This window comes from Eutrema salsugineum, unplaced genomic scaffold (genome assembly GCF_000478725.1).
Source record: "Eutrema salsugineum unplaced genomic scaffold, Eutsalg1_0 scaffold_9, whole genome shotgun sequence".
In the NCBI taxonomy this organism is placed as follows: domain Eukaryota; kingdom Viridiplantae; phylum Streptophyta; class Magnoliopsida; order Brassicales; family Brassicaceae; genus Eutrema; species Eutrema salsugineum.
Genome location: NW_006256342.1, coordinates 247,564 through 271,521, shown reverse-complemented (window position 1 = coordinate 271,521; position 23,958 = coordinate 247,564). Strand labels below are relative to the sequence as shown.

At 37.2% G+C, this 23,958-nt stretch overlaps 4 protein-coding genes and 1 non-coding gene across 7 annotated transcripts; 2 read left to right on the top strand and 3 right to left on the bottom strand.

Annotated features, from left to right (window-relative positions):
- Positions 1 to 185: 185 nt before the first annotated feature.
- Positions 186 to 1,551, bottom strand: LOC18008137 (F-box/kelch-repeat protein At1g80440). The gene has a single exon (XM_006389731.2). The coding sequence runs from the start codon at positions 1,408 to 1,410 to the stop codon at positions 334 to 336; it is 1,077 nt and encodes a 358-aa protein (XP_006389793.1). The 5' UTR covers positions 1,411 to 1,551; the 3' UTR covers positions 186 to 333.
- Positions 1,552 to 7,289: 5,738 nt separating this feature from the next.
- Positions 7,290 to 7,371, bottom strand: TRNAS-AGA. Its single transcript has one exon. It is a non-coding gene; the product is annotated as a tRNA-Ser (tRNA).
- Positions 7,371 to 10,005, top strand: LOC18008291 (DNA-repair protein XRCC1). The gene is made up of 8 exons (XM_006389730.2): positions 7,371 to 7,526; positions 7,892 to 8,254; positions 8,356 to 8,544; positions 8,635 to 8,746; positions 8,920 to 9,005; positions 9,094 to 9,207; positions 9,285 to 9,371; positions 9,512 to 10,005. Exons 2-8 carry the CDS (start codon positions 8,033 to 8,035, stop codon positions 9,815 to 9,817), a joined length of 1,116 nt encoding a protein of 371 aa, XP_006389792.1. The 5' UTR covers positions 7,371 to 7,526; positions 7,892 to 8,032; the 3' UTR covers positions 9,818 to 10,005.
- Positions 10,006 to 10,209: 204 nt separating this feature from the next.
- LOC18008963 (N-terminal acetyltransferase A complex auxiliary subunit NAA15) lies at positions 10,210 to 17,333 on the top strand. The gene is made up of 26 exons (XM_006389728.2): positions 10,210 to 10,394; positions 11,109 to 11,187; positions 11,639 to 11,721; positions 11,803 to 11,952; positions 12,130 to 12,245; positions 12,511 to 12,616; positions 12,725 to 12,796; positions 12,888 to 13,003; positions 13,200 to 13,332; positions 13,497 to 13,574; positions 13,659 to 13,712; positions 13,813 to 13,883; positions 14,033 to 14,087; positions 14,185 to 14,280; positions 14,518 to 14,646; positions 14,749 to 14,831; positions 14,928 to 15,158; positions 15,259 to 15,382; positions 15,453 to 15,560; positions 15,667 to 15,798; positions 15,916 to 15,972; positions 16,106 to 16,203; positions 16,289 to 16,347; positions 16,428 to 16,539; positions 16,635 to 16,735; positions 16,809 to 17,333. The coding sequence occupies exons 1-26, from the start codon at positions 10,344 to 10,346 to the stop codon at positions 17,006 to 17,008; spliced, it is 2,694 nt and encodes an 897-aa protein (XP_006389790.1). The 5' UTR covers positions 10,210 to 10,343; the 3' UTR covers positions 17,009 to 17,333.
- Positions 17,334 to 17,588: 255 nt separating this feature from the next.
- Positions 17,589 to 20,101, bottom strand: LOC18009130 (E3 ubiquitin-protein ligase At1g63170). Of its 3 annotated transcripts, none has more exons than XM_006389727.2 (5): positions 19,973 to 20,101; positions 18,653 to 19,482; positions 18,454 to 18,579; positions 18,073 to 18,352; positions 17,589 to 17,922 (listed from the first exon to the last, which is right to left on the bottom strand). In XM_006389727.2, exons 2-5 carry the CDS (start codon positions 19,294 to 19,296, stop codon positions 17,758 to 17,760), a joined length of 1,215 nt encoding a protein of 404 aa, XP_006389789.1. In that variant the 5' UTR covers positions 19,297 to 19,482; positions 19,973 to 20,101; the 3' UTR covers positions 17,589 to 17,757. The 3 variants fall into 3 exon arrangements, with proteins under 3 accessions (XP_006389789.1, XP_024011967.1, XP_024011963.1); XM_024156199.1 differs by having other exon boundaries at positions 19,956 to 20,085; XM_024156195.1 differs by having other exon boundaries at positions 18,653 to 20,086.
- Positions 20,102 to 23,958: the final 3,857 nt, after the last annotated feature.

Genomic DNA, 23,958 nt, shown 5'->3' with positions numbered 1-23,958 from the left:
TAGAAACATATTTTGGGTTTACTCTAGTTAACCTATTCAAATTCTTCATATTGAATACCACGATCTTAGGATCTATTAACTTTCATAGAAGTTTTGTGTAGACAAATGTTCTGTAAGTTTTTTTTTGTTTGTTTCCAACTATTATACACAGGTCAACCATAAATAGCATAAATAAATATTCAGTAAATGAATAAATACCATATCATATAAGATTAATAGAATACATATTTACATTCCCAGAACTAATTTTCTTTCTTTTTTAAGATTAACAAACGATAAAACCGACTAAATTGTTGGGATATAGATCCAAACTCTGAAGATTTGAGTTTTTCATTAGACCTCCAAGAAGCAACCAGCTTGAACATGACCAAAATTTGTTTCCAATTTTACCCACCGAAAGCTACTTAAATCACAGGTATACCCAACAGTGGCTTCACCGTAACCAACCAAAGCTTTGCCGTTGCCGATCACAATCAGGTTCCCGGACCTCACCCCCACGTATGCCACATTGTACACATCAGCAGGGATCTGGCCCACCTTTTGCCATGTGTCATCTCTCAGCATCATCAAATCGCCACGCCAGCAAGCGTACAGATCTCCGTTTTCACCGGCGGCGCAGATCGGAGGACTAACTGTATCGCCGGTGTCGAGGAAGTCCTCCGTCTGTGGACCCCATTGCCACGTGGACACGTCAAACGATTCAACGGTTTTACTGAACCGGCCCTGTTCCTCCGTGGCGTATCCACTGATGACGTGGAATCTGCCAGCGTGGAATATCGCTTTGCATTCGTCTCGTTCCCGTGCCATATCAGGTAAAAGCGCCCACTTGTCTTCTGCCACGTCATAACAAATTGCTGATGTCAGCGCTTGCTTCTCTTCGTCATGCCCGCCCGCAACCAACACCGTCCGATCAGAATCTGAAGCGCATCCGAAGAAGGATCTCCGTACACCTGGCATGGCTGCCCCCACACGCCATTTGGAGGTGAGAAAACTGAAGACGAAGACCGAATCAGAGGCCTGCCATGTAACCGGGTCGAGCCCACCCAAAACAACAAGATCCGACCCGACGGAGACCAGTCTACAAAACAGAGGTAGCCCGTTGGATTGACCCGGAATCGGAGGAAGCTCCGTCCAAAGACCCGACCCGGACTCGAGAACAGCGAGCCAATATACCGGCGTGGCGAAATTCTTTCCGGATCCGGATTCTCGGTCAGGGTCGACCCGGGCTTGTGACAGGATAAGAAGCTCTTGGCTATGCCCTGAAGCTTTCCGTTGCTGGAAAAACTGAGAGAGAGACACTTCACAGTTCCAGCCTTTGCAAACGGAGGCGATTACAGGGAATTGTTTGTAGGAGGTACGTAGGAGACACTCGCGAGCAACGTCGTCGGGAAGATTAGGGATAAGTTCCATCGCCTAATTATCAAAGATTGAACCTCTTCTTCCTTTAATTATTATTATTACTATTTTTTTTTTTTTGAGGAGATGAAAAACAAAAAGAAAAGGAAAGGCTGAAGCTTTAAAAGAGTGAGAGATGTAACAGTTTGAGTGAAAAAAAAAAAGGAAGTGGATTATGAGAAGGTTGAAGATGATGAAGGGAAAAGAGGAGAGTGTGCTGCTTTATAGATATTCGAAGATAAGTGTTTCTAGAAACTCGTTGATTCATTCATATCTTTTCTTATGGGTTAACAATAATTCGAGATTTTTGTCTTTGTCTGTTAGTTCGTGAAATTTTTTTGTTTTTTTTTTAAACTATAATTTGTGAAGTTATTTTATTATTGTTATTTTGCCGAAAAAACAAATTTTATTATTATTATAATTATGTTTAAAAAAAATAAAAATTGAAGTGAGTGTGGACATTCGGTTAATGGTTTGTAAGGTTGTGTGATCGAAGAGATGGAGACTTTGAATTAGGCCTGAAATTTTTTGGGAATTGGGACGGGAATTGACTGGTAGGGGATGAGAATGAGAATTTCGGGAATTTGAATATACTATCCAAAGTATTTCCACAAAATAATGGGAGGAAAATTTACGGGTATGGGACGGGAACGGAAAATTCAGGAATCCAAACATACTTCCCAGACAATCCCAAAATAAAATATAAACGGGAAAAAAACGGGAAAGAGACGGGAAAAATTACAGATAATTCAGATAATTAGATTAAAATCAAATTTTGTTTTTTTTAATTATTATTTATTAATAAATTAGAAAAATCATTATTTATTATTAATTTCAAATAACCGAAATCTCTAAAATTTTACTTTATATAATTATCCAACGGGAAGTTCGGGTAATCCATTCCTGTCCCTACCCTTTTCCTTACCTATTTAAATATTATTTTCAATCCCGAAAAATTCGGGAATTTCGGAACGGATACGGGACGGGACGGGTTATCCTTTCCTAAAAATTCAGGCCTACTTTGAATCATTTGGGACAAGTTGAAGGATGTGATATTTCAATTTTATTTGAAAATATATTTTCGTTTTCGTGATATTCCAAGCGTTCAAATCCCAATTAGCGCGATAAAAAGATGTGATCTAGCACATATTATTTAAAGACATTTTGGCATTTTTATATTTATTTCGTTTTCGTGCTACTGTATATATTCTTTAAGTCGAAAATAGAAAGTAAGATCTAGCCGAAAATAAATATCTATAATTAAGAAAATAAATTATCGTTAAGGGAAGGTAAAACTTATCACTTACACTTTAAAGATTGTACCTTCTGAATGTACCTCTGAATCTAGATTCTTGATCACACCCTTTCCTTTCTCATATTAAATATTAATTGGATCACACCCTTTCGCTTTGTAAAATATCAATCTCTTATTTTAACCAACATGGCTTGTAGAATAAAATATGTGTACTGAACATACACGACTACAATAAATTAGTATACTCGTATACAAAAATTCCCAAAAAACACTACAGAAAATATTCCTAATTAATTATTTTTGTAACAACTTTTTCCTTGTGATCAGAGATTTGATACATAGATGACAATATGAGATGCAGACATTGGTTTTAGAAAATACAGGGATGAAAGTAACTCTACAACAAAGAAGTACAATGGCAAACAAAAGAAAACTATACAACTATGAAAAACATACGCAATATTACAAAAATGATTCCATATATTCATGTCTGGAACACATACACATAGAAATAGCATCTGAAAAGTAATTTATATTATACGAAATAGAAAAATAACGAATCCGACTTCCAGCTAAAAAGCTATTGTGCTGGAGTCTTTCCTCTATATTTCCCCCCGAATCTATATTATATTTTTTTGATATAAATTATTTGATCAGTTTTTTGTTCCCCTTATGATCTGTACATGTGTGGCTACTTCTGTTGGCCATAACAATTGATTATTGGATTTGTTATTTAAATCTACTATAATACCATTTTCAAAATAATAAGCTAGGGCATTTTCAAAATAATAAGCTAAGGCAGAGTCGTGCCTCATGTCTTGTGAGTTAGGCATTAGCCTAAAGTCACCAAAATTGAAAAAAAATTAGGGCCACAATTTTATTAAATAGTTCATATATATAGTTAATAAGGTAAATATTTTTGGATTATTTCTTTGAGATAAGCCCATATACTGTACTAGTATTATTATTATTGATATTTATTTTTATGGATATTCATAAATAACAAAGGAAAGTAAAAAAAAAAATTTAATTAAAAAGTTGAAACACGCATAATTAAAAAAAATCCCACATCGATATCTAAATGAGGAGGCTTATAATTTTTCTTCAATATAAGTAGCAACATCAATTAAATTTTTTTAGCTTAAAAACTAACTTTCAAACAAAGTTTGAGTTTGGATTTGACTGAATCTATCGGTTTAACCACTGATTTGCAAAATTTTAATTGGTTTTTTTTCTTTGGTTTCTAAAAATTCGACCGGATTGTCAACCAGTTCCATTTACACTTACATAACCGTCTGATTTGTGGCTAAAATAATGTGAATTTGGTAAATAATTTTCTGGGAAAAAAAAGAAAAAAATATGTTTTAGAAATTTTATAGTTTCAGTTATTATTATTATTATTTTGTGTACGTTTGAGACGATATTTAATACTAATCTTTTTTTTATAAGGGCCACATTTTTTTAGTTCGTCTAAAACCATCATAGATCTAAGCACGGCATTGAGCTAGGGATAACTAAACTTTTATCATAATACGTTTAATTTTTAAAACTAAATGTAATTATTGAATAGTTTATTCATCGGATTTTTTAATAAACCTAAAGCATTAATACTTGACATCGTCAAACTATCACTAATGTATCACACGATTCACACCAACGAACAAAACTTTTTTTTCATAAATGTAGTTATGATCGTCATCGTGATTTTTAGTTTTGTTATTATAAAAGATCTTTTCTCGAGCTGATTCAAGTGAATGACACAACGAAACGGTAGTTTGACTACATAAGCGTTCCTTCAATTTGAAGTCTGTGAATTAACCAAATCATTTAGTGCTTTGTATTTTAATCCGTAACGTATAGAGATTTATATATATATATATATTGTGTAATATTATACACTACTTTTCAAACTGTTCAAGATTGAAAAATAAATTATTCGGGGAAGCAGCATGTTCCATGCAACTTGGACTAGTTCTAGTGTCCGCCACATGTGACATGTATAAAGCTGAAAACATTATTAGCGTATTAAATACTTAGTTATTTAAACTAAATGATTTTATGATTATGCATCCATAACATGTTATTGTATATAAATGTAACTGGGATTTTGGGAAATACATAAAGCGTGCAACAATTTCGAAAGTAAAAATAGTATTTTTCACTGTGTTGATATATTATTTGCATACAAAATTTTCAAAGAAACATTAAAATTTTCGCAGAAACGTTAAAATTTCCCTTATTTTGATTTGTTGTAGGCTGAAGTCTTTCTATAAACAGTATTAAAATGTGTCTCTATACGTTATCCAATCTTATCTGTTTTTTATATAATATCCAACAGGTAATAAATAACTGGGAAAAAATAATCGAAGTGTGATGTATGAAAAATATATAGGCAAAAAGAAAGAAGTATCCAATTCGTCATACTGTGGGTATAATAAGTTAATAACTAATATAAACTGTGACGTGAAGACAAAGGGAAGCAAAACGAGTAAAGGTTGAGATGTTACAGAATAAAAAAACGAGAAAAGGTTGAACTCGGAGAAAACGAAAACGGCACGGCGTCCGAATGACTAAAAAAGGTCGACAACAAGTAAACGACAGGGCGTCGACATCCTTAAGGAGAAAACAGTCGTTGATTCGTCGGATGGCTCTTTGATAAATCAAAACAATAAAACGACGGAAATAATCCGTTTCTTCGCAGATAGTAAATTAGTAATAGACTTGTAATGCATTGCTGGGAGCCACATAATGAATGCTCTTGTCGAAATTTCAAAACTTTTTTCCATTGGTCAATTCATGTTTCTTTAAAGGTATTTTCACAAGAAAATTCGCCAAGCCGTTGAATAAAAAACAGAAAATAATGAAATAATCGGGCAAATCGTAAGTTGAGAACGTAGGGGAGGAATTAGTTAATTTGACTGGTTATCATTGACTTTAGATTGTAATATTCATGATTATTTTGTAAACTTAAGCTGTCCAAGTGTATCATATAGAAATCAGATTGTTACGAAGACATGAATTGCCTATATAGAGTACATAACAGTAATTTACTACGCGAGAGAAGAAATGGAATTGGATATTTATGCGGTCGACATCAAATAAAAAGCTCGTAGAGGATAAGCTCTCATTTAATTTCCTTAGGTATTTTACGTCCTTTTTATCCATTATGAATTATAATGGTTATCCAGTTGCTGACGTGTGTTTTCTATCTTCTACGGCCAGTAATTGTATCTTTTCTCTTTTCTTTTTCTTTTTAAAGTGCGCTGAACAATTACTTATTTTTATCCTGGACATCAACGGATCATCCTATATCAGTATCACCTTTGATTTTTTAAAAGTCAGTTACCTTCGAGGGTGAAATTTAAGACAGGCCAAGTCTAAATGACTTTCTTCTCTATTTATTATTGATCTTTGCTTGTTAACATAGACTAAGGCCATTATACACTTTGTTTGGTTCACTTTCAGGGAAAAAGTTTGACAATGTGATTTATTATTTTAAATGGTAATGAAGGAAGAAAATCGGGATGTCAAAATACCCCAATACACTTGGGCTAAAGTGACTCGAAGCAAGAGTGAAAAACGGTAAATAAACAGATGTTTAGCTCATAAAACACATTTATTGTAGTTATTAGCGTCGAACAAGCGAACGACGGTCAAACGAACATTCCCAAAGTCAAGCGAGAAAAGCGGGCATATGACATTTTACTTTTCTATAAGCATAACTCACTCACTAGCCACGTGCATGGCTCGTGACGACTGACGCTGGCTTACTATTACTCTATGTAGAAAAAAACCCTGAAATCTCGGGATCGATCGACTTCAAAAGTCATTAACAGTTTGCGGTTAAAGAAGGGAATGTTAAAGCAATTTTAAGTTAGACATTGACATGTTTTGACTCAGTGGTATTCACAAACTTGTGTTCTAGAACTTTGACCACAGAATTGCAAAACGAGAGACAGATGAGAAGAGCAAATGAGGGTTTTGTCGATGGCTTAAAATCTGGGACATGACATGATGACATAGAAATGATCATGTGGACAAGCATAAGATTTCAGAGAGATAAAAAAAAGGATGTTCCCTCGCTTTGTAAAGCTTCTTCAGTGCATCGTGTCTAATTCAACGAGCTCATTAATTGTAGCTATTAATTACTTTTAATGGGATACAAATGGTTTCATCATCTTCAATTTGTGCGGCTTACTTTTTTTTTTAAGTTGTGCGGCTTACTTGTTTCGTTCTTGGCTGGGGGTTCATATTTTTTGCCAATAATAGTTGACAAACCTTAAAAAAAAAAGCTGAAACGAGGAAGAATGTAGTATATGAACTTAACTTGTCCTAATTGGCTTAGGATGATTTTGGTAAAACACATGCTTGATTTTTTTGGGATCATTTGCCCTTGTGTGCCGAGTCATGATTTGGGTCATTCATTCATTCACATAGATCATAAATTATTTACTTTTTGCTTGCATTCCACTTATATAATTTGGTTGAATCTCTATCTACATTCCCAGCTCAATTCGAGTGAGATGGAACAATGCTAAAAGGAAAACTGTTTTGCTTATGTAAAAGCACAGAGGGATAAAACTAAAAAGGGCAAATCAGTAAAAACGTGAACGGCAGAGTCGGAGCAAAAAAAAGAAAACGTGAACGGCAGGATTCGAACCTGCGCGGGCAGAGCCCACATGATTTCTAGTCATGCCCGATAACCACTCCGGCACGTCCACCTTTGCTTACGGTTTCATTTGTTAAGTTTTCAATAGATAGCTTTTGTTTATTAATTTCTCGAACACCGGCCGGCTTCCGTATAACGTTGACACTGTGAGAAATTGACAGAGTCGGATGCTATCGGTGGGCGAAGAATAATCACGCTGCGCCTAAGGTTCATCGCTTTCTGCTTAAGTTTCTCCTTTATGTTCATGGATATGATGAATATAGTTAGCTTTCGAGGGTTTTGTAAAAGGAACTTGGCGATGTTTCTGTTCAATACTTCAATGGCTTTCTTTTCCACTTCCCTTTGTTTCTCTTCTTAATTCGATCTGAACTCGAATTCTAATTCATACCTGAAATCCAATTTAGTGCTACTAACTTCTGTGATTCTTCGCTTTTGGAATCTATGAAGCAAAACCCTTGTTTTGTTTTTGTGATCCCTTAATACGATTTGATTTTTTTAAAAAAAATCTTTTTGAAGAAATTATTTCGTTGATTTTCCAAGGACTGCTTTACATTTTTCGCCCTTATTTGCAGGTTTTGCACCGTTTTTGTCTCTGGCTTTGCGTTTTGCTAGATGCAATACCTGCCCGAGTAACTACATTGCTTAGGTTTAAGATAGTATATCCGAAGCCACTTGTCTTGTTCTAGCGTATTCTCTGTAGTGTCAAAGTCAAGATGTCTCAAAAGCGAAATCTTCCTTCTTGGATGAGTTCAAGAGATCCTCCTGATACTAGTCCGAGTAATTCTCTTAGTAAGAAGCCTAAGGATGAAGCCGATAAGCAGATTAACCAGAGTAAAGAGCAGAAGAATAGAAATGTACCTTCCAACAACTCCGAACACAGGAAGATGTTACCACCTGAGCCAAGTTCAAATACCACGGATTTCTCTAAACTTATGGTCTGTGTGCCCTATACCGGAGTTCTTGGAACTATACAAATTTTAGCTGTCATGTTAGTTCATATGCTTTTGTGATTGAGTTGAAGATTTAAACTGTGCAGGAAGGAGTTGTTTTTGTGCTTTCAGGCTTTGTTAATCCTGAGAGGAGTACACTAAGGTCACAGGCCTTGGCAATGGGAGCCACATATCAACCTGACTGGAACTCTGACTCTACGTTATTGATCTGCGCTTTTCCTAACACTCCAAAGTTTCGTCAAGTTGAAACCAACTGTGGAACAATTGTCTCAAAGGTTTACCTCCCTCACTTTCCTAAGTTACCCAATCTCTAATTGAATTTCTACTTTCTGCTGATGTTTTATATGTTTTTGAACTGTCTTCAGGAATGGATAACTGAGTGTTATACGCAGAAGAAGTTGGTGGATATTGAGCAATACCTTATGCATGCTGGAAATCCATGGAGGAAAAACACTGTTACCCAAGATACTATTCGAGGTATAAAAAAGAACATATTGGAAAAACTTTAGATTGTTTAAGCTATCTCCTTGTCTCCTGAGGTTCATTAATATCAGTTGGTTAAATGATGAACAAGATAATAGCTTTCCGAATTGCCCTGGTCCACTTCAATATTTATCTGACCTTGTGAAGCTTACTTGATTGTCTTCCAGAAAAGAAAAAACAGCTGTCCATAAAGCCAGAGAAGCAAGTAGAGAAAAAACCAGAAACAAGGGGAACGCAATCTTCTTCATCCAAGGTCTTTCTAATTCTTACAATGGTTAAACAAAGGGAACCATATTTTGCTCCAACCAATGGTTTTTGACTATTTATTTCTGTATTCACAGAATAGACCAGCTTGCAATATTGTGAAAGAGCCATTTTCTGTTACCGAGGTGAAGAAATGGGCAAGGGATGACCTAACTCAAACTGTCTCATGGCTAGAGAGTCAGGAGGAGAAAGTAAGGGGGGGTTTATTTATCTTCTTTATTCTAAAAATACTTGTTTCACTGTTTCTTCGGTCTAACCATTGTAACAGCCAGAACCCGGCGAGATCAAGCTAATAGCTGCAGAAGGAGTCTTAACCTGTTTACAAGACGCCATAGATTCTCTTGAGCAGAAGCAGGTTTGTCTGTTTGAACAATAATAGCCTGGTTTATCAATCGCAGCTTGGGTACAATTCTAGAGCTCTGATAAACTTTCTTTGAGAAGATCATTTGTTGAATCAAAGAATCTGAACTGGTCCTCCTAATGTTCTTACTTTAGGACATTGGTTCAGTTACGGAGCTGTGGAGCTTTGTCCCTCGCGTAGTGAAGGAGCTTGGAAAGATCGAGTCTTCTTATAAAAAAGAAAACTGCACAGCATCAAAGGATGAACTTTGCAAACAAGCAAAGTCGTGGAAAAAGATTTACGAGACTGAGCTAGCAAAACCGGGGGAAGAAGAATCATCGGGAACAAAAAGCAAAGGGACATCGCGGGTTGCTTCTGGATACGATAGTGATGAGACCGTTGAAATGACTGAAGAAGAGATCGAACTTGCTTACAGGAACGTTTCTACAGAGTCTCTTTAGATCAAAACTTGTTTCATTTTGCTTGCATGCGAAAGAGCACAAGACGTTTGCTTATTCGGTTTGTTCGGTTCGATTAAAGAATGTTGCTAATTAAAAACTAAAATTTTGATTACTTTCTACTTATAGACTGGTCTGGATTCGGTTATTCTTTACTGTTTGAATTGATCGGTTTATATATTTTTGATTCGGTCGATTAGGTTCAGAACTTCAGATCTAGCTGAATATTGGTCACAGTGGTGGTTGACTTTCTCAAAAAATTTGAACCGGTCTAAAACAGCTTTATTTATGCCAACCGGAAGAGACGAATTTAAACCGGAAACGCGAACCGATTGGGTTTAGGATAGATGAAGATTGAAGACAGACCCTAATTTTATACCCTTTATGGAGTGTTGTCTTCTCAGTTGTGTCTTCTTTGTTCCGCAGTAGGGTTGAAGCGGATAGTACGCCCACCTCGCTCCCCCTGTCGAACTCGCGAAGAACATCTTTCTTTCTTCTTCTTCGTGAGCTCTCTCAGTAGCGCAAGAAAATGGGGGCTTCACTTCCTCCTAAAGAGGCCAACCTCTTCAAGCTCATCGTCGTACGTTTCCGATTCTCTCTGTTTGTCTCACAGTTTTTCCCTTGTCTTTTAGTAGCCGATGTGATGTTTCTAGCAGAAAAAAGTTGGAATACGATTGACTTTTGTTTCTGCTTTGCTAAACCCTAAATTAAGTTAACCGTCAATTTTAGAAATTCGTTGACATGACAAGTAAACTACGTGGAGCTTTGGTGCCTAATGTGTGTGTATTTTCCCCGTAAAATTTGATGTGTTAAGTTCTTAGTCTCAATTACGTTGACTAACTATCCTGCTATTGGTAAACTCTAATGACCTTGATCGCTTCTGGCTCGCCTAGGATCTGCTGAGATGAGTTTTAAGCTTAGGGATTCTTTATTTACTTTGAGGAACACGAAAATTAAGCTTTAAGGATACTCTTTTTCTACTTCACATGGTTTCCATAGGTTATATGCATCATTCAGTGTTTATGAATGATTATGCCTTTAGCAAACTGTTGTTACAACAAACAAATCACGGCAGATGCGTCGTCTTTTATATTACCTTCAAGAAACTAAATAAGCGCTCCGGTTCTTCTCACACTTCTCGGCAAACTAGTTAATAATAATTCAGTCTTAGTCATCTTCCTAAAGTCTACTTTGGCATTTGATAGTTCATATTAATTCTATCGTTTGTGTATTTTTCTGAAGTGTTTTAGTAAATATATCACGTAAATTTAATCTGACTGATCTTATAATGCAGAAATCTTATGAGACTAAGCAGTACAAGAAGGGACTGAAGGCAGCTGATGCCATATTAAAAAAGTTTCCTGATCATGGGGGTGCGTTTTCTTTTATCATTACTCCAAAACCCTCCTTCTATTGTTTTGTGATTTAATGCTAATATCTCATTGCTATCTCAATTTCCAACTCTATGGAGTTTACTACATCATTTGAGATCAAAGTCAAACGGCTTGTATCTCGTCTTGTAGGTGTTTGGGTGTCTTGTACGTAGTTTAAGAATGAACCTCCATTAGGAAATTCACGTAATTTTCTTTGTTCCTAATGAATCAAATAAACAAAGGAGATGTAGCCTGTAGTGTATGTATAAGGTTGTAGTGTATGATCATGTACTGAAGCAAAGGGGATGCTTGGTATTGTTTATTTTTGTTAGTTGAGATCTGTTCTGTTTTGCGTTAAACGAAGTTCTTTCTTGACTGCATTATTTTTCATCCCTCTAATTAAGCTTTTCCATCTTTTAAGACCTTTTGCTTTTATTCTTTGTGCTTTCAGAGACTTTATCAATGAAAGGACTGACTCTAAACTGTATGGACCGAAAAACTGAAGCATATGAGCTTGTTCGGCTTGGAGTGAAGGTTCAATTATGCTATTGAATGATCCTATCATCAATCGTTAATTTCAGACATGGTATCGATACTCTTTATTTTTTCGTGCAGAATGACATCAAAAGCCATGTTTGCTGGCATGTGTTTGGTCTCCTTTACCGGTCAGACAGAGAGTATAGAGAGGCCATCAAATGCTACCGAAATGCTCTTAGAATAGATCCTGATAACCTTGAAATACTCAGAGACCTCTCACTCTTGCAGGTAATTATGGGAATGGACTGAGGAGAGTTATTAGGTGTGCAAATTGGATGTTTCATTCTTAAAGTTCATGGCAATTCGTACTTTTATCACTATTCCTTTTGTAAGCTCGTTCCAGTGCTAATCTCTCTGTTGATGCTTTCAACAAATTATCTTGTTGCATCCATTTTTTATTCTTAGGCACAAATGCGGGACTTATCCGGTTTTGTGGAGACCAGGCAGCAGCTGTTGACGTTGAAGCCTAATCACCGAATGAACTGGATTGGCTTTGCAGTCTCCCAGCATTTAAACGCGAAGTATGTTATGGTCCTTAAGCCCTGAAATCTTAGCTAGCTGGTTAATACTCTGGTGTATTTATATAATTTGCAATTGTAGACATTTTACGAAGTAAATAGTGTACACCTTTGTTGGTAGAATTTTACGTCTGAATTTTAGGCAATAATATACCAATGAACAAACATTCAGTAGAATTGTATGCCTTGCCAATCAGCCAAAAAATATTTTTCTTTTGACAAGAGCTCACCTTGATCTCTTAACTTGTTTTATTTTTCTTAAAATCAGTGCTTCTAAAGCTGTTGAAATTTTGGAAGCGTTTGAAGGCACCTTAGAGGATGATTATCCTCCTGAGAACGAGCTATGTGAACACACTGAAATGATTCTGTACAAGGTATCAAGCAATTTTTTTAACAAGTATCATACCTTGACTGTAATCTCTCTAGGCTTTTTCCTCTGGAAAACCATGGCAGGAAATCTCAACTGGATTTTTTTCTTCCAGGTTTCCTTGCTTGAGGAGAGCGGTTCTTTTGACAAAGCTCTCGAGGAATTGCACAAAAAAGAGTCGAAAATTGTAAGTCCTTGAAGCTGATAGTTGAATATATTTTGGATCAGAGGATTCACAAATATAGTGGATTGAACATTTCACGTGTGGCTGAATTTAGGTTGATAAGCTGTCATACAAAGAACAAGAGGTATCTCTCTTGTCAAAGCTTGGTCGTCTAGAAGAAGCCAAGAAACTCTACAGGGTGTTGCTTTCCATGAACCCTGACAATTACAGGTTTTTTTCCTTTCACTTCCAAGTCAGTCCAGAGATATTAGTTGTTTCTCTATTTTCACGCCTGTTTGCTCTGCTTCATTAACTTTTGCATAAAAATTGTCAGTCTTTCCCTATGACACTCTGAAATGCTTCTATATATTTTTGCGTACTATCAATTCTTGTAAACAAGTAAAACGTGCATTCCTTACTTTTTCAGATATTATGAAGGCCTCCAAAAATGTCTTGAATTGTATTCAGAAAGTGGTCAATATTCGCTTGACCAGATTGAGAAGTTAAATGCCTTGTACCAGTCTCTAAGTGAACAGTTCACTTGGTCATCCGCTGTTAAGGTGAGAAAATGCAGATCAGTGCTCGTAGTGACATACATTTTTAATATCCTTCTACTTTATAGGGAACTATTGGTTACCCATGTCGTTCTCTTTGATATTTTTTGGTCGCTGAGTCGTGAATTTGACGGCTGGGGTTGAATTATTTTCTATTTCCACTTTTTCAGAGGATACCATTAGATTTTCTGCAAGATGAAAACTTTAAGGAGGCTGTAGCAAAGTACATTAAACCTCTGTTGACGAAGGTATCTTTTCTCGCCCCTGAGTCTCTTCGTTTACAGAATGCTCTAATAGAATATGATTCTTATATATCATGATGCTTGTCTCAGGGTGTTCCTTCATTATTTTCTGATCTCTCTTCTCTGTATGATCACCCTCGCAAGGTTAGTGTTCCTGATTTGTCCTTGAGCATGCTGTTGCAAATTTCATTGAAGCTTCATTTTATTTTGCCATATATGTTCTTAATTCTATTTTGTTATTCAGCCTGATATATTGGAGCAATTAGTTGTTGAGATGGAACATTCGATTAGGACTACTGGAAGTTACCCAGGAAGGTATGTAACTGAATTTCTTATTGTAGTGTTCACTAAATTGACGTTGTCTATGATATATGGTCTTATCGTATACTAAAATAACACTGAAATGTTCTTAAAGTTAGTGATTTGATCAATCAAAGGTTTTGATTAATTCTTAATTGATGCAGCGATGTGAAAGAGCCCCCATCAACACTATTGTGGACATTGTTTTTCTTGGCTCAGGTTCACTTTTGCTATCTGTCTTTATTTTTCTCTCTAATTATTAGCTTTTCTGTTGAAGTTTTGTATCTTATCATGATACATATTTTTCATAATGCAGCATTATGACAAGCGTGGTCAGTATGATGTTGCCCTTGGTAAAATTGATGAGGCCATTGCTCATACGCCGACAGTGATTGATCTGTACTCTGTTAAGGTATCCTTGTTTATCGCTGGCCAAAAATTATAAGATTTTGATCCATTAGTTTTTGGTATATGTCGGTATTGTTCCCTGCACATTTGATAACTTTATTGACAGGGTGGCGGGTTTGAACTTCTTTAGTTATAGCGATTGTTAACAGCCTTTGTATAATTTTTGTACTCCGTTCAAGCTATCTTTTTTGTATGAGGATTCTTGTATCTTCTTAACCCTTGTATTGGTTTCTCTCAACAGAGCCGAATAATGAAGCATGCAGGAGACTTGACTGCTGCTGCTGCACTTGCCGATGAAGCTAGATGCATGGACTTAGCAGATCGCTATATAAACAGTGAATGCGTTAAGCGTATGCTGCAAGCAGATCAGGTTTACATCTCGGTTTTGTTCATATTATATTGTTGTGATCGATGTCCGTAGATGTTCTGCCTCAGCACTAGTTTTTTTATTCTGTGAATTTTTTTGGTGAAGGTGACCTTGGCTGAAAAAACTGCTGTTTTATTTACAAAAGAGGGGGATCAACTCAACAATCTTCATGACATGCAGTGCATGTGGTACGGCTCTGTAGAGCCTGATTAGTTTTTTTAATGTAAAATTTGACATTTCAGATGCCTTTCTGATAGCTGTCCTTTGATCTCGTTTCGTAAAAGGTATGATCTTGCATCTGGAGATAGCTACTTCCGTCAAGGTGATCTTGGACGTGCCCTGAAGAAGTTTTTGGCTGTGGAGAAACACTATTCTGACATTACTGAGGATCAATTTGATTTCCACTCGTATTGCTTACGGAAAATGACTTTGCGGTCATATGTTGACATGCTTAAGTTCCAAGATCGACTGCACTCATTCCCATATTTTCACAAAGCAGCAATCAGAGCTATCAGGTAAACTCTTTGTTTCACAAATGTAATTCAACTACATTATCTACTGTATGAATGCGTGTATATCCCATCGAAATGTAGTCACAGTTGCCTCTTTGTTCAGGTGCTACCTGAAATTGCATGATTCTCCCAAGTCAACTGCGGAAGAAGATGAAATGTCAAAGTTGGCTCCTGCTCAGAAGAAGAAAATCAAGAAGCAGAAAAAGGCAGAAGCCCGAGCTAAGAAAGTAAGTGTTGTCAGTGTTTGTCAAGTTAATTGGAACTTAGGTGGCTTAAGAGTTGTCTTCTTCGTTTCAGGAAGCTGAGAGTAAGAGTGAAGAATCAACTGCCACTGGTGTCTCTAAGTCTGGAAAACGAAGTGTGAAACCTGTAGATCCGGATCCTCATGGGCAAAAGCTAATTCAGGTTGTTGTTTGCTTGATTCGTCAGATGAATTGTTGTCTTCGACATAATATTGTACTATGAGTATTAACTTTATCAATGGCTTACTGGAAAACTTAAATCTGTACAGGTGGAAGAGCCAATGGCAGAGGCTTCAAAGTACTTGAGACTACTCCAGAAGCATTCACCTAATTCTTTGGAGACTCATCTGCTTTCTTTTGAGGTTAATATGAGAAAACAAAAGTTTCTGCTTGCATTCCAGGTAACTAATTTATTGTCTTGTGATCCTATTCAAAATTAGAGCTGATCTATCATGTTTCTATTATATGCTTTGTTCAAGTAATCTATGGGCTTTGCCGTCTCATTTTTCATTCTTCAGGCTGTCAAGCAATTGCTTAAATTGGACGCGGAGAACCCTGATTCACATCGTTCCCTGGTATGAAATCTGTGCTACTTGTGATATTCTAAGGCTTGCTTAATCATGCAAAGGAGAGAAGAGATAATAACTGTTGTTTGGCTAGAAATGTGTTCATTTCGGTGGTCTATATGCTTTTGAAATTTGATGGCAGGTAAAATTCTTTCTCAAGACAGGATCGACAAGTGCTCCAACAACTGAATCTGAGAAGCTTCGTTGGAGCGTCCTAGAGGCTGAGCGCCCATCAATCAGGTGACTAGTCAAACTATTATCCATTCTTACTGTTACTTTTGTATATCTGTTGTGTAATAATTTTTCCATTCGTTTGCAATTCTAGTCAATTGCAGAATAAATCACTAATGGAGGCAAACAAAGAGTTTCTTGGTAGACACGAAGGTGCATATCAAACTTATTACATATACCCTCAAGGAGATAATACAGTGTCTTATGGTAACATTTGCATTTCAATTCCGCAGATTCGTTGGTGCACAGAGCTGCATATGCAGAAATGCTCTACGTTTTGGATCCAAGCAAGAAAGCTGAGGCTATCAAAATAATCGAAGACTCGACTAATAAAGTGGTTCAAACGTAATGCTCCTCGAATCATATTTACCTTAAGCTTACTTGGTTCTCTCTCTGTTCTCTGATTTGTCGTATGTTTAACATCGGCTGTATATTTGAAGAAATGGAGCTCTAGGAGCAGCAAGAGAATGGAAACTCAAAGACTGTATAGCAGTTCATAAGCTCCTAGACACAGTTCTCCTTGACTCGGAAGCTGCCTCCAGTAAGCATTGAATAATATCTTCACTTTGGCTGTTTCAGTTATGTACACCAATATGACTTTCCCCCAATTGCAGGATGGAAATCACGCTGCGCCGAGTATTTTCCTTGTTCAACTCACTTTGAAGGCAAGCGCAGCTCTCTGATGCCTGATTCAGTGTACAACTCATCTCGCAAGAGCAATGAAAATGGCGAAGCTCCAAACCATCCAATGGGTCAGACTGAGTTGAGCGATGGACAGCTAGAAGCATTCAAGAGCCTCTCCGTCTCAACCTGAAGAATGTTTATCAATAAGAAGCAAATCAACCCAGAAGATAATTTCCAAAAAACGGACGTTCCGTTGTTGCAGACGCGAATGGAAACTGGAGTTTTAATGAAATTTTTGGGAGAAGTGTGGATCAGAAAATGTTTGGAGTTGTAAGCAGTGGCGAACCTAAAAGGGGATTCAACACCAGATAATTTTGGAAAATTGAAACTGTTTCACTAGTATCAACTTGTTTGTTTGTGGCTGATTTGGTCATTTCTTTTTTCATTTTCTAGCAGTGCGAGCTTATATCAATAACAACTTCCATTTTTTTACTCAAAAAATTTTGGACATTCGACTCATCACTTCTTTAGATTAGATAATAAGAGGTTAAGCCAATCTATTTCCGGTTCCACCCTAAAATTTCAAATTCATACTTTATTCTCCTGTAAATTTTCGTGATTTTTTTTTTTTTTTTTTTCTAGAAACCACCGGTTACAATAGGAGAAAAAAGAGAGCGTTATTAACATCTATATCTGGAAATTTTTTAATTAGATGAGCCTTACCTTTTTTAATCAGATGAGCCTTACCTTCTTTGTAAATGTCGTTGTGCTATCTAAAACACCATTATTTGGAGATTTATTGATTTGGAAAGTTACAACTCTTTGAACAAACAAAATGAATAAGATTTTCAACTATACAAGTATACACAACACAGACTCTATGGATCGAAACGGCTGGGACAATCTCCCACTTGAGATTTGAAAGGTCTCAGTATTTGTCTATGAGGAAGCAGTGCTGCTTTCTCCGACCTCACTTTTACAGAGAGGGCAAGTCGCATTAATTTTAAGCCATTTGTCTACACAGTCGACATGAAAGACATGTAAGCATGGCAGCTCTCTAACTTCTTCGTCGTCTCCATATCTAGCCAAGCAGATGCAACAGCTCTGCAAAACCAATAACATCCAAGGAAAATGCAGACACATAGTTAATAGCTGAAGATAGGCCAAATAGTAACATTGTAGTCCGATAGATAACCGAAAAAAGGCTACTAATTTGAATGAATCCATGGCAAATGAGAGTGTTAAGGTACTTACGGCATCTTCGCCTGATATAAGACGTTTCTTGTGGGATCCCAATAGAAGAAATCCACCTTCATCTTCCTCTGAAAATTCCAAATCATTTCTACTTTTTGTTCTGAATTTGTAGACAGGCAGCGCGTTGATGGCCTCGGGAGTGGCTCCTCTAGTTTGTGAGAAGTTTTCCCGAAACCCGAGAACAGAGATCAAGCAAGGCAAACAACAACAGATGGTTGCGCATAGTATGAATGGCATTGCATATCCGATGCAACTAAAAGTAAGGAACGCTATACATAACCTGCACCACCAAACCAAAAACCAAAAAAAGAAAGAAAAACATGAGTGTTGTTGGTGTTTCAATTCTCCACAGGGACATAAAGAGTGGATGAAAAGCCACACCTGTACAGTTTAGGAGAATCAGAAGGAGATGAGTGACCTCCAAATATCCATACATTCCCGACAACAAACCACACTGCAAAGAAACAGTCAATCGCCATCTTGAAATGGTCCACCAACCCGTTCAATCTGCGGAGTCATAAGAAGTTATCAGTTTAGATTTCTTAGCTAATGTTTTAAGGCTACAAATATTACTTTCTACCTTATTCTTAAGCTTTCCCCTACTTGATTGTTCATAGGTGCTGCTGTCCTGTCGGTGCTGTTTCCTTCAACAGCTGTATATGGTGCAGAATCTGAGGGATTATTATTGCCTTGAGAAGAGCTACCACGTTGTGAAGAATCTTGCCCTGTACCTCGGTTATTATAAGTGCGAAAACGCCAGTAGAGTATAGGGAGAGTGGCTACACAGCCAGTGGTATATCCAACAACCCATGTAAACAATGGCGCTTCTGGATGTTCATCTTTAGCCAGGACCATAACTACTATGGCTGCAACGATCTGAGCCACAGTGACAACTAACTCAACTGAAATCCAAAGGCCAGAATTCAATGGACTCCTCGTACTAGTATTACGGCGACCATTCCCATCATCTCCTCTCCTAGCCAAACTTGCTCTTTGCTGAGGAGGAGATGGATGCGTCGGGTGTTGTGTACTGCTAGATGATATTCTCTCTTCACTTTGATCTTGATGTGAGTTAAAGTCGGGAGTTAGCTCATCGATAGAAGAAGAGTCCTCGTCATTGCTTGTGATATCAACGATGTGCTCGCCTCCATTATTGTGGGTTTCCATTAACAAAGGATCTTGATCAGTTTGGCTTCTGTTTCGTCCAATGGAAGAAACGTCCATCTAAATCCAAGTAGAAAACTGAAATGCAAAATTCAGCAACTCGACGATCCCAATTTTCTTAACATCCGTCTAACCATTTGTGTACACCAAAGGCAAAGCTATGACATCCCAGTTCAACTCTTAACAGACCAACCCAATCTCCCCCAAGAACAAAGGCAATGTCTTGCACAAATGTTAAACATACACCTGTTACAGCACAGGTCATGAGGAACGCAAATAGCTGTAGAACTCGAACAAAAACAATAGATAAATTCACAAGGATTAGAGGAACAATTGTAAAATTAAGCACGTTAAAAAGGAGTCTGCGATGATTAACAAGCGCAGATCAAAATCCACTGTCAGGAAACGTATAATTGGCCAAACCCTAACTAAATATACATATATCCCACTTCAGGTAAGACCCAGCATACAATCTCGACTCTTTCAAATCCATCAATTTTTGATCTTGATGAAGAACCGAAAACTAGTATTCAAACAAATTCAATGGTCCCATGAGATAACACGGTCTTGGAGATAAAGCCCCCAAATAATAGCCACACAAGATCGAAGGAAACCATATTACGAAGAAGAAGAAGAAGAAGAAGAAGAAGAAGAAGAAGAAGAAGAAGAAGAAGAAGAAGAAGAAGAAGAAGAAGAAGAAGAAGAAGAAGAGTAGATACAATGGTGAAGCCTTTACCGGGATCGGAAAAGCTTGTCAGACAATCACGATTTGAATACAGAAAAGCTGCGAGTAAGCTGTTCTTGTCTTACTTCTACTAATCTTCTTTTTCATTCTTGAGAACGACAAAGACAACCAAAAAAAAATCCGAGCTTTCGTATTTTGCTTTCGCAGTAATTCGGGAGAAGAGAGTGATTAGTTTACTAAAATGATTAGAGATTTCGTTATCCCTGAAATTCTGACCGTCGGATCTTGAGGATTCTAAGTTATATCTGATCGGAAGGTCATTTATATCTCCTTGTTTGTGGCTTTTTTTAATAGAAATTAATAGCTAGAATTATCGAATGGGCTTTGGAGAGTTAATACCTAATTTAGCAAATTTCTGTCAGACAAATAAGTTACTGCAAACAATCTTAGAGATGTTGCACCAAAACAAAAAATCTTAGAGGGTTTATTCAATTGTATATATGCATTTATTCTTAAATTATAAAATAATTTTGTCACTCGAATATTTAATGTTTTTAAAAGACTTTAATCACTTATGTGTATAAAACAAAATTAGATTTAGTGTTACTCATCTTTATAATAAAATAATAATAGCTAATCTGTGTAAATATTGAATATTTTTAAAGTTAAAATAAATAAAAATATATTATATGACTCTGAAAAGATTTGTACCCTTAAATATCTGAATTTTTAGAACCGAGCGGAATTCTAAATAAAATTCTCAAATCTTGTACTTTTTTTTTTGTTCAAAAAATCTCATTCTCTCTTCTTCTTATATTCGTGTCGTTTTAATTCTAGTTTTTATATCACAATAGAGTAAAAATTAACTATTTGCAATATCTACGAAATTGTTATAACACATATCATATATGAACTCTTATACCGGCCCATTAGGCCCATCAGGGCATTGTACTTAACCTAGATTCCCTATGTACTATATATATATATTCCAATGATTAATAAAGTTTCTAAGTTTTCACAACACGTTATCAGCACGATAAGACTCTCTGAGCGAAAAACCCTAATAAATCCGGCCACCACCAAAACCCTAAAAGCAAGTCGAAACTTAAAAAACGCATATCTTCCAAACCGTGAGGAACCAGAAGACGATCTACATATCAAATCGAAGCCCTCGACGAGACGAATCTACTGGAGAAAACCGTTTGTCGATCCAACGTCGGACGCGCCCTCACGCACACTTACAGTACACGACGATCAACCGAAAAAAAAAAAAACCCAGATCCGAGTTTTTCCTTCTTCAACCAGCAGCTTCTCCAGTTTTGGTGATCAATCCTTGGAATTTGTAGCGGCTAACTGAGGTCTATTAGCTCCCAGTTTCATTAGCCTGTCAGAAATCCAAAAGTGGAAAAGGTATCTTCTAAAACTGAGAGCCATAGAACCTGTTGTTTAAACACTTCAAAACCATATAAAAAAAAAAAGAAAAAAAAAATCGATCTCTAATTGATTGAAAGTGTTTGATACTCTGATGATTGATTGATAACTTGTTGATTGATTGTTTAAATTACAAGTTTATGCATGTTCAAAGGTTTTAAACTCGTTTTATAAAACCCTAATCTACAAAAAACCTAACAACCGTTTTTGGCCATGTTTATGGCATAAACCTATTCGATTTTCTTCATGTTTAATAAGCTTGTTGCAGCTTATTTGATTGTTGATTCTCTTGCTTGAAACACTTGATTGAATAAACTAAGAAAATCAACCCTAAATCCTAAGCTTGATTCACGATTTTGTAATCTTCAAAATCGTAAGTCATAATGCTTAAACCCTAGTCCTTTTCACGTGATTTCTTTGTTGTCCTTGTGAAATTATTAAAACCATCGACCACAGATCCTATAGATCTCGAAATCACATCCAAAATATGTTTTCCAAACCGTTAAAACCCTAGATAAAACCCTAATCATATTCGGCTCCCCTAGGGTTCCTCCTAAACCGCCTAAAACCGGCTAAACCTGGTTCTCATTAACCGAAATTATATTCGGCTTTAACCGATTAAATCACAGCTATTAAACCGACATCATGTTCGGGGTAACTAAAACCATACCCTTTAAAATTTACTATTTCCGAGAAAGTTCCCTCTAATAGAAAGTTTCCTCATATAAAAACATTCCTCATATAGAAATTTTCCCGATATAGAAACTTTCCTCATTTAGAAAATTACCCAAATTAGAAACTTTCTAAATTTAGAAACTTTCCTAAAATAGAAATATTCTCAAAATAGAAAGTTTCATCATCAGCATTCAAAATTTTCTCAAAACAATCCCTAACAAAATCAATCTCATGTTTCAGATGTCAAACATTCAGAAATGTGAATTCGAGGCCCTTCACGTCTCCGGGGATAACTACCTCGAGTGGGCCCTAGACATGCGCTTGTTCCTTGCATCGAAAGAACTCGATGCGTGTATTACCGACGGTAACACCGCATCCCGTAAGGGACAGTCTCAGGCGATATGTCACATACGCCATCATCTGGCCCCGAGCCTTAAGCAGCAATATCTCACTCTTGAGAATCCACTTGAATTGTGGCAAGCGCTGAAAAAGCGATATGACCATCAGAAAATGGTCCAGTTGCCTCAGGCAGATTTCGACTGGAAGAACCTTCGGTTCCAGGACTACAAATCCGTAGATGATTACAACAACGAACTCTTTCGTATTGTTGCCATCCGGAAACTCTGTGGCGAGGATGTGACAGAGAATGATCTCCTCGAGAAAACATTATCCACATTCAGCACAGAGGATGTTGTGCTCCAACAACAATACCGTGCAATGAAACACACATTGTACAAAGACTTGTTGTCCTGTCTTCTCCTCGCTGAGAAGAATAACCAGCTGCTTATGAGGAACAGCGCTATGAGGCCCCCGGGATCGGCTCCTGTCCCAGCTTCTCGTCAAGAGTCCTACCATGTTCAACCCGATAGATCCTCAGATCACCGCCGTGGACGTGGTAATGGACGTGGTAATGGCCGAGGACATGGACGTGGAAGGCGTGGACGCGGACATGGTCGTGGCAACCGACCTAACCTCAGTTATGGTCCTGGTCGTGGTCGAGGCATCACCAAGCCGACCCGCCACACCAACCCCGATCACTCTGCTTGTACCAGATGTGGGATGTTCAACCACCCAACAAAGCAATGTCGCACCCCCAAGATCCACTGCGATCTATACCAGAAGTACGGAAAAGCTCCTGCTGAAGCCAACATGACTCAGCCAGTCGATGCTGCTAACCTGGAAGGTGACGACCTCCTTGATGATGAGAACACCACAAACGAGCAGACCGACCCCATGGACTATGAAACAGCTGATCTCCTCGATTAATTCAATCATCTGAAACTCTGATACAATTTGATTTTGTTCTTTATTTTTTTTTCATTTTGGGATTTGTTTCATTTTTTTTTCCATTTGCCTTTATTCTCAGACACTGCTTTACTTTATGATTTATCACATTTTCTGAATTCCTCAATACTGGATTCTATCTTCTATTCATAATGAAGCACACCAGCAAATGGAAACCATAGTCGTAGATAGTGGATCCAGCCACACTATCTTAAGAAACAAAAGTTACTTCATAAACCTAACCTATCAAACCGCAAATATTAGCACCATCGCGGGTCCCTCAAACCTTATCGAAGGATATGGCCATGCCTATGTGTTGCTATCAAATGGCACACAACTTGAAATACCAGATGCTCTATATTCTTCTAGTTCGAAGAGAAATCTTCTGAGCTTCAAGGATATAAGACAGAATGGTTTCCACATAGAAACCCAAGGTCAAGGGAACAAAGAATCCCTCCTAGTCACTAAAACCGTAGACGGCCATAAACAAATCCTCGAAACCATACCCGCGCTCTCTACTGGACTTTACCATGCTAAAGTCAGTATGATTGAAGCTAATACCACTCTCAAAGCCCGGTTTACTGATTATACTATTTGGCACGACCGGCTCGGTCATCCCGGTGCAAATATGATGCGTAAACTAATTC